Genomic DNA, 13,486 nt, shown 5'->3' on the forward strand with positions numbered 1-13,486 from the left:
CCTAGTTAGACTCAAGACTGCTTTCTTTTATACATAGAGCACAGGCAGGCCGGGCTTAGAGCCTGACCAGGGTTCAGATCCTAGCTCTGTAATTGACTAGCTGTGTGACCTTACTTCAGCTCCCCAAACCTGTGTACCTGTGAAATGGAGGTGCTCCTTAATACCTTGTGGGGTTGTTGGGAGGATTGGGGAAAGTAAACAAAGCACCCTGTGTGGTGCTAGGATGATGGACATTCAGTGGCTGCTACTATGGGCACCTGGGGAGGGGGTGTCAGTTGCCATCAGTTTCCCAAATGGCAGATATCTGGGGTATTGCAGAGTGTGTTAAAGGACAGAGTGGGACTAAAATGTCACATTCCATTCTGCCCCCACAAATTCCTAGTTGTTCATGCCTAAGACAGATGTGAATTTTCTCAGATATGTTTGGGCAGGATTTCTCCTTAGCCAGTGAGGTTCATGGCTCATTCCATAATAAAGAGAAGTAGTTTATGGAAAGGAGATTGGAAGTCAAGAGTTGGTGTGAGACAGCAGACCAGACAGAACAGAAATGAAGATAGAGAACACAGGAAAATGAAAATGAATGCGGGCTGAGGAAGCCACCATGTGCTTTAAGGAATTCTCTGTTGCCGGCTTCTAGAGAACTATTCCGCTCATAATTCGGTTTTTGAGCTGTGAGCCAAAAACTTTTTCGTGGAGCCTTTCTTCTGTGCCCTTGAAGAAATAGCCAATCCCTGGAGTGAATTCTTTTTTTAAAAAAATTTCTGAACTGTTGCAGATGTAAGAAGCCCGTGTGTGGCCCTAACTTTCTCTCTGTTGAAGAGCTGATGACACCGGATATTAATGTTAAAAGCCTTTATCTCGATAATCCTAGCTTGAGACAGACAACTTTTGGATTTCCGAATGGTGATTCCATCTGCTTGGGTAGAAATGAGAGAGCAAATAGCCCAATCCTGGCCTGACCACTGATTTAACTTGGTTTGAGGCTTACGTTGTTGGGTCTTGAGCGGAAACGCCAAGCCTCACACCAATCATAGCTCGTGGGCACAAGTCTGGGTTGTTCTCCTAGCGTTATTCTGGCGTAAAAGCATCTGCCTAGCAGTAGCACAGCCCATGCTTGTGCTGTGGGTCTGAACAAGGTGATATTCTATGGTGAAAGTTAAGCCAGTGGCTTTTAAACTGTAACCTCTGTTTTGCATGTCTTTGAGCCCATCACACTTCAGATTAACGGAGATGGACTTAGCTTTTGCTCTTGGCCTATTTTCTGTGTATAGACTTTACAAATGGGTAACCAGATGTCAGGGACAAAAGAGTTCTTGTAATTTTTTTTCAGTTTAGTGAACTTTTTATCAAGGTGCAGCATATGTACAAAAAAATATACAAATCCAAATTGTGTAGCTCAGTGAATTTTTACAAAGTGAACACCTGTGTAATCAGCACCTGGATCAAGAAACAATATAACCAGTACCCCAGTGACCCCTCATGCACCGTCTTGATTGCCAGCACCAGAGATCAGTAAATAGGTCTTACATAAGCTGAAGGCAGAGTCCTTTGATGCTTCCCTTTTACATTCTGCTAGTTGCCAAGTGAATGTCTCTGTAACACTGATAAGATCCTAGCTGCTGGTTGAAGTGATTCATGTGCAGCAAGTACAGATCATTTAATGCAATTTGTGAAGTACAACGTTTGGAATCCATTTTTAAACAGAAGGACTTTGACAAATGCAGATTACTTCATTATTCATAGGGGATTTTATTTGCGTTCCTATTTTTCTGTTCCCAAGAGGTTTCCCAGGGCTCAAGCGTGGTGCTGTCTGCCTTTTCTCATCTGCACTTTATGCTTCATTGAAGTAGCTTTGTGAGCAAGTGACCCATGTGAGGAATGCTCTCTACGGGCTGGGAGCGCAGGTTCCTCTCTCAGCAGGAGAGCCAACAACTTTTTGAAGAAACTTCTTCCCTGGGATATTCTGCTCTCCTGTCAGGCAGAGCCCTGCTGTACTGTAATGAAATGTCTTTCTGGCATGGACAGAGTGTTAGAGCCCCCGTTAAAGTTGCAGTGTCACCGTCCTCTGATGGACAGCACTGGCCATCGTAGCCACCTGTCAGGTGTCACCTCTGCCTACGGCTGATTGAGTGCGTATGTTTGAATACCTAGGGTTCTTTCATCAGAGGCTCTTTAGGCCAGCTGTGGGTTTCACCCTACCCTCTCTCCTGACCTTTTCGTAGCAGGGTAAGGCCTCACCTCTCCCATCTCTCCCACAGTGGATGTTGATGTAGAAGATTATTACCCAGCTTTCCTGGACATGGTGCGGAGCCTGCTAGATGGCAACATAGACTCGTCGCAATACGAAGATTCGCTGAGAGAGATGTTCACCATTCATGCCTACATTGCCTTCACCATGGACAAACTAATCCAGAGCATTGTCAGACAGGTGAGGGCACGGTGGAGGCTAGGTTCGGTGAGGGAGGAAGTCCTTACCCAAAGATGGATGAGGCAGAGAAAAGGCAAGATTTCTGTTGGAGAAAAAAGGGCACAGTTTGCTCATGAAACTATGTTTATGGACGTATGGCTGTCTAGAGGAAAGGGGGAGGTTAACATGATGTCAGATCTCTTGTGTTAACAGAGGGGGAGTACTTCAGCCGCTAAATGGACTCCTTTGCTCTGTTCAGTATGCCCTCACAGTTGAATGAGCCTACCGCCAACCCAATGTGTTGCCCCTTTCTTGCTGCCTACCTACAGAGCGAGCATTGGTACCGGCCCAGCTCTTACCTTATCGCCCAGTGGCGGCCTCTCGGCGGGTAATGCTTCCACTTCTGTATGTGTTGGTGATTCTGTGTACTTTCCTCATTTAATATTTGAAGTTCCTTTTGCGGGAATGATTTCATACAACATCTTCTATAATGCTATGCCTGCCTCCCTATCTGAGGTTCCGCTTGACTTAGCTTTGTGGTTGGTTTTGTGGTTTGTTCCTGTGGCACCCTAGGAGTTTATAAATATGTTCCTTACAGCAGTGATAATTTTATAGCAAATCAGGTTTCCACTTTTGCCTTGAGTTCTGAATTTCTGGAGGGATCAGAATGTGTTGTTGGTGCATCACTTTCTTTAAAGTGAAAACTTGACAAAGATTCTAGAGTCCTCACTGCCACTGTGGGGGAAAAAAGCTTGTTACTCAGTGTTTTCTTGGAGTAAAATATGGAATTTTTTGCAAAGTACCCAGGCTTTTGCCTTGATTTCCGAAGGACGCATGGCTCTGCGCCCTTTCACAGGATCTGTTCAGAGTCAAGGAAGAACACTTCACATGACTGAATCTTGGCATCTTCAGGAAGGTTGTCAGGTATTTGGTTTTCTCCCTGGAAGTTGAAGAAGAGGCCTTCCTGACTGAAATCATTATATGGGTACAAACATAAATACAAACATATGTAAAATCTAAATATATGTAAAATGAAGACTCCAGTTATCACGTGCTTCCGCTTACAAGTGTGCTGCTGCTACAGCTAGAAGTAAAGTCTTCCACAGTGCCAGCACAGCAACATTAAAAATCCAGTAGAATTAACTTTTACAAACCTGAGGTTGGTTTTTGAAACAATAGATATAATTATCCATTTATTAGAAGCACCTGGTTATGATTTTGAGTCAGTAATACATAATGTCTCATCTTTTTAAGAAACAGGTTTTGTCCAGAAACCCAAATACAGTGTTTTGTTTTAAGATTTCATTTGAGACACACCCACACACAGGGAAGGGGCAGAGGGAGAGAATCTCAAGCAGACACCACACTGAGCACAGAGCACAGAGCCTGACTCGGGCTCAATCCCACAACCATGTGATCACAACCTGAGCCAAAATCAAGAGTCATATGCTTAACCGACCAGGCCACCTAGGCCCCCCCCCAAATCCAGTGTTTTTATAACATATGTTCATGCTTCTTATCGTACTCCTCAATTGGAGGCGTAACTTCTCTCATTCTCTTCATCCTCTTGTTCTCCCAGAGTTCATTGCTGACTGGAGGTAGAACGTATATTTCAAGGTCAAGCCATACATTCACCTTTTTCAGAGTACAGTTGATGGCTTGAACAATAGGCCTTTGAAATGTGCTGGTCCACTTACACGTGGATTCTTTTCAGTAAATACAGCATAGCACTGTAAATGCGTTTTCTCTTCCTTTTGATTTTCTTAATACTTTCTAGCTTTATTGTAAAATGTGGTATATAATACGTATAACATACAAAATATTTGTTGAGTGTTATCAATAAGGCTATTGGTCGCTAGTAGGCTATGATTGGTTAGGTTTTGGGGGACTCAAAAGTTATATGCAGATTTTCGGCTGTGTGGAGGGTTTAGTGCCCCTACCCGTCATGTTGTTCAAGGATCAGCTGTAGTTTAATAGGGTTTGTCTTAAGAACACAATAGGCGGTCTCACAGATAACCTAGTACAGAACTCAGAAAATGGCCAATGTAGGGATTAGACTGGGAAGTTTGTTTTTTTCCCTCTCCCGCATGCCTTCTTTCTGGAAATCTGCTTCATTCTCATGCTTCTCTCTGCAGATGGACATTTGGCCATGTACTCAAGGCTTCTCCAGCCCCGTGGGGCTTTGGCTTGCCATTGCAGTACCTCTGGCCCCACCGTTGCTTGACGAACGTCTAGATGTTCATCTGAAAAAAAAATGTCTACCAAACACATTCACTGTGTCATTTCAAATTAGCAGGAGAGAGAATCTGAGCAGCTTAGCTTGGGAGCATGAGCTATCCAGTTGTCCCTGATTTTATAGGGCTGTCCTTTCCAAAAACTCTAGGAGGGGCCAGATATCCAAGAAGAGGGTGTAGATGGGGAGTCAGTGACATGGTCTGTTTCAGCAAGAAGGTCTTAAGTAGAAGTGTCTGTGTGGTAGGGACCATGCTTTTAGATACACTTTTTTTACACTGCTTTTTTTTTTTCTCCCCCTCTCTTGAACACTGTATCTTAAGCTTCTCCCTATGTTACCAGGTTATCATAGGTATTATCTTAATGGCCATATTAGAACCCATTGTCTGGACTAATTATAATTTAACCATCTCCAGTTGCTGGCCTTTCTACCACTGTCAGATCAGTCACCCTTCTGACCTTGCACTGTGTCCATTTATCTACAAATACACATACTTGTCATTTAAGACTTTTTTAAATGTTAAAAATAAGTAGTTGTCATAGCTACTAGCACTTCAAAAAGGATGTATCTTCCTAAAAATAGAATGGCTTAGTGGTTTTTGAGAATTTTAAAGTAAAATAGACAAATTGATACTGCAGTTAACATTTTGCTTTCTTCTTGTATATGTTTTTCACATTCTCTGGCATTTTTTATGAGTAAAGTTTCATTTGAGGGAATTTTTATTCCACAGTGGAAATACAGTCATGACCTTATGAGAATGGAAACTCTAAAAGGTTCAACTTTCTAGTCATCAAATAGTTTGAGAACAGAGCTGTGGGATGCCTGGGTGGCTCAGTCGGTTGAGAGTCTGTCTTCGGCTCAGGTCAGGATCCGGGGTCCTGGGATTGAGCCCCACATCAGGCTCCTTGCTCAGCAGGGAGCCTGCTTCTCACTCTGCCTGCCACTCCCCCGTTTGTGCTCACTCACTCTCTCTCTGACAAATAAATAAAATCTTAAAAAAAACACACACACAAAAAAAACATAGTCTCAATAATTACCAACAGTCCATCATGATTGACCTGTGTTGAAATTGAGTCAATTAACATTTACAATTTACGTACTATATTTTTTATCTGATGTAGAATAATAAGTAATATATGAGAATGAATATGGGCCTATGGGTCAGGAAACTCGAACATTAGTCCTAACTCTGTTCCTTCAGCTGAGAACCCCTGGGTAAGTGATTCAGCAACCAATTCTTGAATAGCTAGTGAGTTTCAGATTTTGTGCTCAGACTGGGAGTATAGACAGGGATCTAGCTTTCATGTCCTCACCTCTGTCTCACCTTGGCACACAGTGAAATTTTTCTCCTGTGTAACAGGGCACCCCTCCTTCAGCATCCTTCCCAGGGTAGTTGTGTAGATGAAATGAGAATGAGTGTGAAAGCAAGTTTTACATGGTAGAGAAGCACCATAAAAACAGGAAGCCATGAGGATTTTCTTTCATGTAAAATTTTTTTTACAATTCCTTAGAACTTTAAATAAGCAGCACATTAAATGAGCTGCCTATGTTTTTTTTTTTTTCTTTAGATTTTATTTATTTATTTGACAGAGCACAAGCAGGGGGAGCTGCAGAGGGAGATGGAAAAGCAGGCTCCCCACTGAGCAGAGAGCCCCACCTAGGACCCTGGGATCATCACCTGAACCTAAGACAGATGCTTAACCAACTGAGCCACCCTGGCGCCCCAGTTTTGCTTTTAAATGGATAGGAAAGCTTTACTCATGGACCAGTAATACTGTTGAAGATTTAGGCATATTCTCTAAGAATATGAAATACTGGTTTTATGTGATTAATTTTCTGAAGTAACCAACCAAAAAAAACTTTTTGAGCTGAGTGACTGGAACTATCAAAGGAAGGTTGACTGTATGACAGGGAGGAATATTTTCTTAGTTCACTGATGACTTGCCTTTGCTTGATTCCAGCTGCAGCACATCGTGAGTGATGAAATCTGTGTGCAGGTGACTGACCTCTACCTGGCAGAAAACAATAATGGGGCCACAGGAGGCCAGCTGAACACGCAGACTTCCAGGAGTCTCCTGGAGTCAACATATCAGCGGAAGGCTGAGCAACTCATGTCAGATGAGAATTGCTTTAAGGTGAGAGTTACTCATGTAGTCAAGGACCATGCTGGTGACAGTATAAGTTGTTGGAACTATCTCTATCAGAAATCGAAGCCGTACCAGAATACTTTGATCCAGTGATTCCACTCCTGGAAATTCCTTAGAGTTCCTTTGAGCTCACTGGAGAGAATAAAAAACATGGAAAAGTAGAAGTAAAGCCTCCCATGGATGGTCTGTTACTTTCTTGCCTTTTAAAAAAGTTGTTACATATGATTTTTACAATTTTCTATTCTGCCTTTTTCTCTCGGAATATTTTTTCATCGTATAATGCTTTGTAAATATTATAATGCTTTGTTTAAAAATATTGATACAGGGACGCCTGGGTGGCTCAGTCAGTTAAGCAACTGCCTTCTCCTCAGGTCATGATCCCAGGGTGCTGGGATCGAGTCCCTCTCCGGGCTCCTTGCTCAGCGGGGAGTCTGCTTCTCCCTCTGCTGCTCCCCCTGCTTGTGCTCTCTCCCTCTTTCCCTCTCGAATAAATAAATAAAATCTTAAAAAAAATAAAATAAAAATGTTAATACAGAGGGGCACCTGGCTGGCACATTTAGAAGAGTGTATAACTCTTGATCTCAGGGTCATGAGTTCAAGCATCACGTTGGTAGTAGAGATCACGTAAAAGAAAAAAAAACCTTAAATAAATAAATATGCTAATACACATAATCCCATGATCATTGTAGAAAAGATAGGAAATGCAGAGAAAAGGAAAAATTGTCACCTGTAGTGCTTCCCTGAAATAATTACTGATGACGTTTCTAGACTTCTCTGCTTTTATAGGATTTGAAAGAGGGTATACTGGGCAAAATTGTAACTTATTTTGCTCAATTAGCAACACCTTGGTCTTCATCTTTTTATGATTATTTGATATTTTATAGAGGATTTTGACTGTCTTCTTGGGCATTTAGGTTGTTTCCATTTTTCTACCATTACTGCAGTGTTGTTGCTAGTTTTCTCTGGTGTAGTTAATAAAGCAAGTAGTTGGGAACAACCTAGATGTCTGACCCACTGTAGGAATGGTTAATAGCAGCCTATTGTGTGAATGCCAGGTGGCATACTTTGGTAGCCCGTAATAGTTAATCATAAATTATAAAAATACTGAAGCAAATAAAAGGATAGAAAACTATGTGTACTATGATTGCAGCTATGTAATGAATACATATGGTTGAACAAAACTTGTATGTGTTTACATAAGAAGGGCAGGTTCCCGTGGCCCGGAATAAGGTTTGCAGTTGGCTAAGCAGAGAGAGCTAACATATCCTTATTGGATATGTTCCATGTACTTTAATGATCTGACCCCAAATCGTCCACTTCTGTCTGCTTCGACTTTCAGCTATTTCTTTAGTTTCTAATCCATCTCCTGTACTGTTTGCAGGACAGAAGACCTTTCCTACGCTTTTCAGAGTTGTTGGTTTTTTCCTTCAGGGTTTTAAACCCATAAATGTTTATTAGAAGTTTACCGTGTGTTGTTTCATGGTGAGCAGAATTACCATCCCCACCCACAATGATTAGCAATGGATTACATTGTGTGGTGAAGGTCTGTGAAGGAATGGGTAGACTCACCCTATGGATAAGAATAGTTTTCAGAGTGGCAGAGGGAATAGCAGAAACAAAGGCTTAGTAACCAAAAAAATTATGTGATGTCAGTGATCCTTTAAAATGTTCATGTGGAGAACAAAATTTGATACTATTAACATTAAGCATAAGCAGCCCTTCAGATCCCATGCCCACCCCTGAGCCCCAGCCTCCTCTCCATTTTGTTTCTGTGTACATTGTACGGCTTTTTAAAAACTCAGCCAATTTAGCTCTCTGTGTATCCATTCAGACTCTCTTCTGTGCCTTTACTTACATATGTGTGTATATATGGAAATAAATGACATTAGGCTGCATATTCTACATTGTGCTTTTTTTCATTTAGTATGACTTAGAATTTCTCTATTTTGGTTTATATAGAACCAGCACGTTTTTTCAACTGCTTTGTCATACTTAAGAGTAAAAATGTACCGTGGTTTAAAAACGTACCATAGTTTTAAAAAAAACATTCCTGGGACACCCAGGTGGCTCAGTCGATTAAGCATCCGACTCTTGACTTCAGCTCAGGTCATGATCTTGGGGTCGTGAGATTGATCCCATGTCCAGCTCGCATTCCGTGTGGAGTCTGCTTGAGATTCTCTTTCTCCCTCTGCCCCTCCCCCGGCTCGCCCTTTTTCTCTCTCTGTCTCCCTCTCTCTCTCTCAAATAAATAAAATCTTAAACAGTCATTCCCTTCAGGATGAACATTTAAACAATTTTTTTACTTTCTCAAATAGTGCTGCATCCTAGTGCTTGTATCCTAGTGAACATATGTTAGAATTTGAGGTGGAGACCAAGAAATGAAATCACTGGGTCAAAGGATATGTGTATTCTACATTTTAAATGAATGAATGAATGAATATATGTGTGTGTGTGTGTGTGTGTGTACACACACACACACGTATGTATATACACACATGTTCTTTCAATTTTTGTTTTAAGTAGGCTCCACACCCAGCATGGTGAACTAGGGACCCTGAGATCACAAGTCACATGCTCCACCAGCTGAGCCAGCCAAGTGACCCTGAATGTTACCTTTTTTTTTTTTAAAGATTTTATTTATTTATTTGACAGAGACAGTGAGAGAGGGAACACAAGCAGGGGGAGTGGGAGAGGGAGAAGCAGGCTTCCCGCTGAGCAGGGAGCCCGACGCAGGGCTTGATCCTGGGACCATGACCTGAGCCGAAGGTAGACAGCTAATGACTGAGCCACCCAGGTGCACCTGATGTTACATTTTAATGGAGAATGCCATTTCATTCTCTACTGCCATAGGCTATATATACTAGGGTACTCCTTTCCTTTCCTTTCCTCTCTCCTCCCCTCCCCTTTCCTTTCCTTGATTTTATATATTTATTTATTTTTTGAGAGAGAGCATGTGACTGGGTCAAGGGCAGAGGGAGAGAGATTCTTAAGCAGGCTCCATGCCAAGCCCGAGCCCGATGCAGGGCTCCATCTCACAACCCTGAGATCATGACCTGAGTGAAATCCAGTGTCTGACGCTCACCTGACCGAGCCACCCAGCCTTCTCTAGGGTGCACTTCCATAAAAGCATTTATTTCCCTATCCTTAGTCAATACTAGGTATTATCAAACTTACTTATTTTGGCCATTTGGATGGCTAGAAAATTCTGATTCATATTTCCCCGTTCCCTACCATTGCCCATTTCTGTTTCTTTTTCTGTGTATTGCTTATTCATATCATTCACCCTGTGTTAGGGAGCGGGGTGTATAGTTCTTTTTATGTACTTTTAAAAATAGGGTTTTCTCTGGTGTAGTTTCTCTGAAATTGATTGGACTTCCTCTGTATCCTTCAGTGACCACCTGAGTGTCACTTCAGTGACATGAAGTCATTCTCAACTCACCGAGGAGCAATTATTTATTCCCATAGTGTACTGCCCATGTCTCTAGAATGTACCTTGTTAGTTATTTTAGTTGTAATGTAAATATAACTGTTCATATTCCTGTTTCCTTTACTAAATTGGGCTCCTCCAAGCTGGAAACTGTGTTGTCTTCTAAAGGCACCTGATAAATAATAGACATTCAGTGACCATGCTAAGTAAAAGATTTGAATTTCCCTGTGGTTGGGGAGCGGTGAAACATTTTTTTTTTTTAAGATTTTTTAATTTCTTTATTCGACAGAGATAGAGACAGCCAGCGAGAGAGGGGAACACAAGCAGGGGGAGTGGGAGAGGAAGAAGCAGGCTCATAGCAGAGGAGCCTGATGTGGGGCTCGATCCCATAACGCAGGGATCACGCCCTGAGCCGAAGGCAGACGCTTAACTGCTGTGCCACCCAGGCGCCCCTTGGTGAAACATTTTTAAGGACTAAATATCCCACTGGATTTGAGCTTTCAGGAAGATCAGTTTGGTAGCCCTGAGTAAGGAGGAGTGAAGGAACCAGAGGTGTTTTTACAACTGGAGGCAGTTACCATTTGAGTGATGGATGTGGGCAGTCGAATAATGAGACTAGTCAAAACTTGGGGAATGGTTGAACAGTTGCGAGAGCCAGGGTAAACACATGGTTAAGGGCCTAACAAGACAGGTGACAGGTGGAGGAACCTGTTGGGGGGTGAAATTAAGTTCAGTTTTCAGTGGAGAGGAGAGAGTCTTCTCAGTGTCACTTTAAAGACTGATTTCGTTAAGCAGTAGGATAAGTCTTGACGCTCTAGGTCATCCTAGATTGGGTGGGGAGGAACAAATTCCTAGGGACAGTTTTTTTTCAAATCTATTTTGGAAGTAATTGTATTTATGTTGCATGTATTATGTTGTTGTCAATGTCTTAAATTTTACTAGCAGGTAGGAATTTTTAAAGCTTCTCTGGAAGACACTGGGAACCAGAAGTGGCTTCTGGTCCTGTTTACTTAATGACTGTGTGGCCTTCAGAAGTGAGAACTCTGAATTTTAGGTTTTTCCCTGTGTAAAATGAACAAGGTTGAAATAGATGATTCTCAAGCTTCCTAGTAAACTCTGATCTTCTCCGTGTGATTCAGACAGTGATCTTGTCTGCAGTAAGCCTTTAGGATAAGGGCATTGAAAACCTTAGAATTCTGACGGGGGAGGTCCCATGTGCCGCCACCATTTGATAGTTCTTTCATGCAAAGCATGGCTTGTTTTTGCCTCTAATCAGTGTATTGCTTTTAAATACGATTTTTTAAAAAAATCATACAAATGTTAGAGCTCAGAATTTTAAGAACTTCAAATATGATTGATACCATTACAGCAGATCACTTTAGTATGTTGATGCTTTGTCTTCCTTACACCATAGTTTGTGTGTGTGTGTGTGTGCGTGCGCACGTGTGTGAGTGGTGGTTTGGGTAGTCTTTTTATTTTATTTTGTTTCAAGATTTTATTTTCAAGTAATCTCTACATCTCACATGGGGCTTGAACTTGCAATCCAGAGATCGACTGTCACATGCTGTACAACTGAGCCAGCCAGCTGCCCCCTTGGGTGGTAATCTTTATGGTGGTAGAATTGATTGCTGCTAACTGTTGGGTTTGATGTTTTCTGCTTCACTTTGGTATAAGAAGTTTCCTTTTCTTTCTTTCTTTCCTTTCATTCTCTTTTCTTTTTTTCTTTCATGCTGTTGGCTTAACGTTTTTGTATTAAGTTCCAGAAATGGGGTTATGGGGTAAAATGGCATTGACATTTCATGGTTCTGGCTTTATGCCATATTCCTTTCCAATAAACAAAATAAGTTTAAAACACACTGATTATTGCTTCAGCTAATAAAAGAGGTATGAAACATGAAGTGGTACTTTTTGCTCTAACCTTTCATTGTGCTGATAGTAAGATTGGACTTTTGCCTTTTTTATCACCTGCCTCCTAAACTTTGGAGTACCCGCTTCATCTCTTCAATTAGCGTGAAGTTTTATAACTTTATTGCCTCCCTACCTCCCAACCCTTGAGCAGCTAGGTTATAGCTTTGGAGGAGATGGTCTTTTGTTTACATCCTGGTTTCTTATTTGCAGCTTATGTTTATTCAGAGCCAGGGCCAGGTTCAGCTGACCATTGAGCTCCTGGACACAGAAGAGGAGAATTCGGATGACCCTGTGGAAGCGGAGGTACGGACAAGTATATTGCAGAAACTGGGCGGTTAGAGAGCCGTCCTGTCCTGAGACTCTGCCTAGTGACGGTGTTCTAGGAGGCCAAGACAGCCTCAGGCCTGATAAGGGTCAGAACCTGTTGCTTAAAGAATGGGCCATTCCAGCCCTGTGTTCAGTGGAAGGGAAGGGCTGCCTGGTGGTAGATATTTAAGGTTGACGGACTTCTCATTTAGCCGTCAGTAAAGCCATCTCTCAGGACATCTCATGGTTGGCAGCTTTCCTGTTTTTCTTCTAAAGTATGAGACACAACAAATGAGGTACCATGTGCCCAGTATCATCTTGATGTGTCATGTTTACTTTTTATTGGGAGAGATGACACCAGTTGTCAACCCCACGGAGTGGATAGAGTGAGTTGGTTATCATAGCTAGGCCTAGCAGATAATGTTAATGAAAGACACAAGCCATGTTATGATGTTGAGGGGCTGTGGAAGGGAGATTATTGTTCTGTAGGAATATTGGCTCCTGGTTGCCAAATCTTTGAAAAAAAAATTTTTTTTGAGATGCCAGAAATCCAGATTTTAATGTGAAAGATACTGATTTTCAGACATTTGCCACTGTATGTTTTATTCTTGAACAAAACCCTCTGTGGGGAAATAAAACTTGTCTGTGAGCCATTCTCTACTCATTTATGACTTCTGGTAACTTTTAAAGTATCTCGGACAAACTTTGGGTTTTGTTATCTAACAGGAATTTAAAGCTGTGTGTAGATACCAAGTAACAGCATGTCATATGGAAAGATATTTTTGATGTTAAAACTTAAGGGTTTCTGACAGTTTAGTCCTAGAATTTGCTAGACTACCTGAGGAGGATGGAGTCCAGTTTTTGTACTCTCTCTCCACCCCCATTTTGTGTTTTGATCCTAGCGTTGGTCAGACTATGTGGAGCGATACATGAATTCTGATACTACCTCTCCTGAACTTCGTGAGCACCTGGCACGGAAACCAGTATTTCTCCCAAGGTGAGTGAGCTGAGTCACATGTTAGCAGTTTATACTTGCATAGGTTGAGGAACAGAAAGTT

At 41.8% G+C, this 13,486-nt stretch overlaps 1 protein-coding gene across 3 annotated transcripts in view; it reads left to right on the top strand.

The window, feature by feature from the left end:
* SIN3A (SIN3 transcription regulator family member A) overlaps positions 1–13,486 on the top strand; it is a 68,135-nt gene that overhangs the window by 44,366 nt on the left and 10,283 nt on the right. For all 3 annotated transcript variants that reach the window (XM_019805829.2, XM_034668016.1, XM_002925129.4), the window contains exons 16-19: positions 2,259–2,428; positions 6,602–6,775; positions 12,333–12,425; positions 13,331–13,425. In XM_019805829.2, coding sequence (XP_019661388.1) covers positions 2,259–2,428; positions 6,602–6,775; positions 12,333–12,425; positions 13,331–13,425 — 532 coding nt within the window. The remainder of the gene's footprint in view (positions 1–2,258; positions 2,429–6,601; positions 6,776–12,332; positions 12,426–13,330; positions 13,426–13,486) is intronic.

The sequence above is a fragment of the Ailuropoda melanoleuca genome, chromosome 9 (genome assembly GCF_002007445.2).
Source record: "Ailuropoda melanoleuca isolate Jingjing chromosome 9, ASM200744v2, whole genome shotgun sequence".
NCBI lineage: Eukaryota > Metazoa > Chordata > Mammalia > Carnivora > Ursidae > Ailuropoda > Ailuropoda melanoleuca.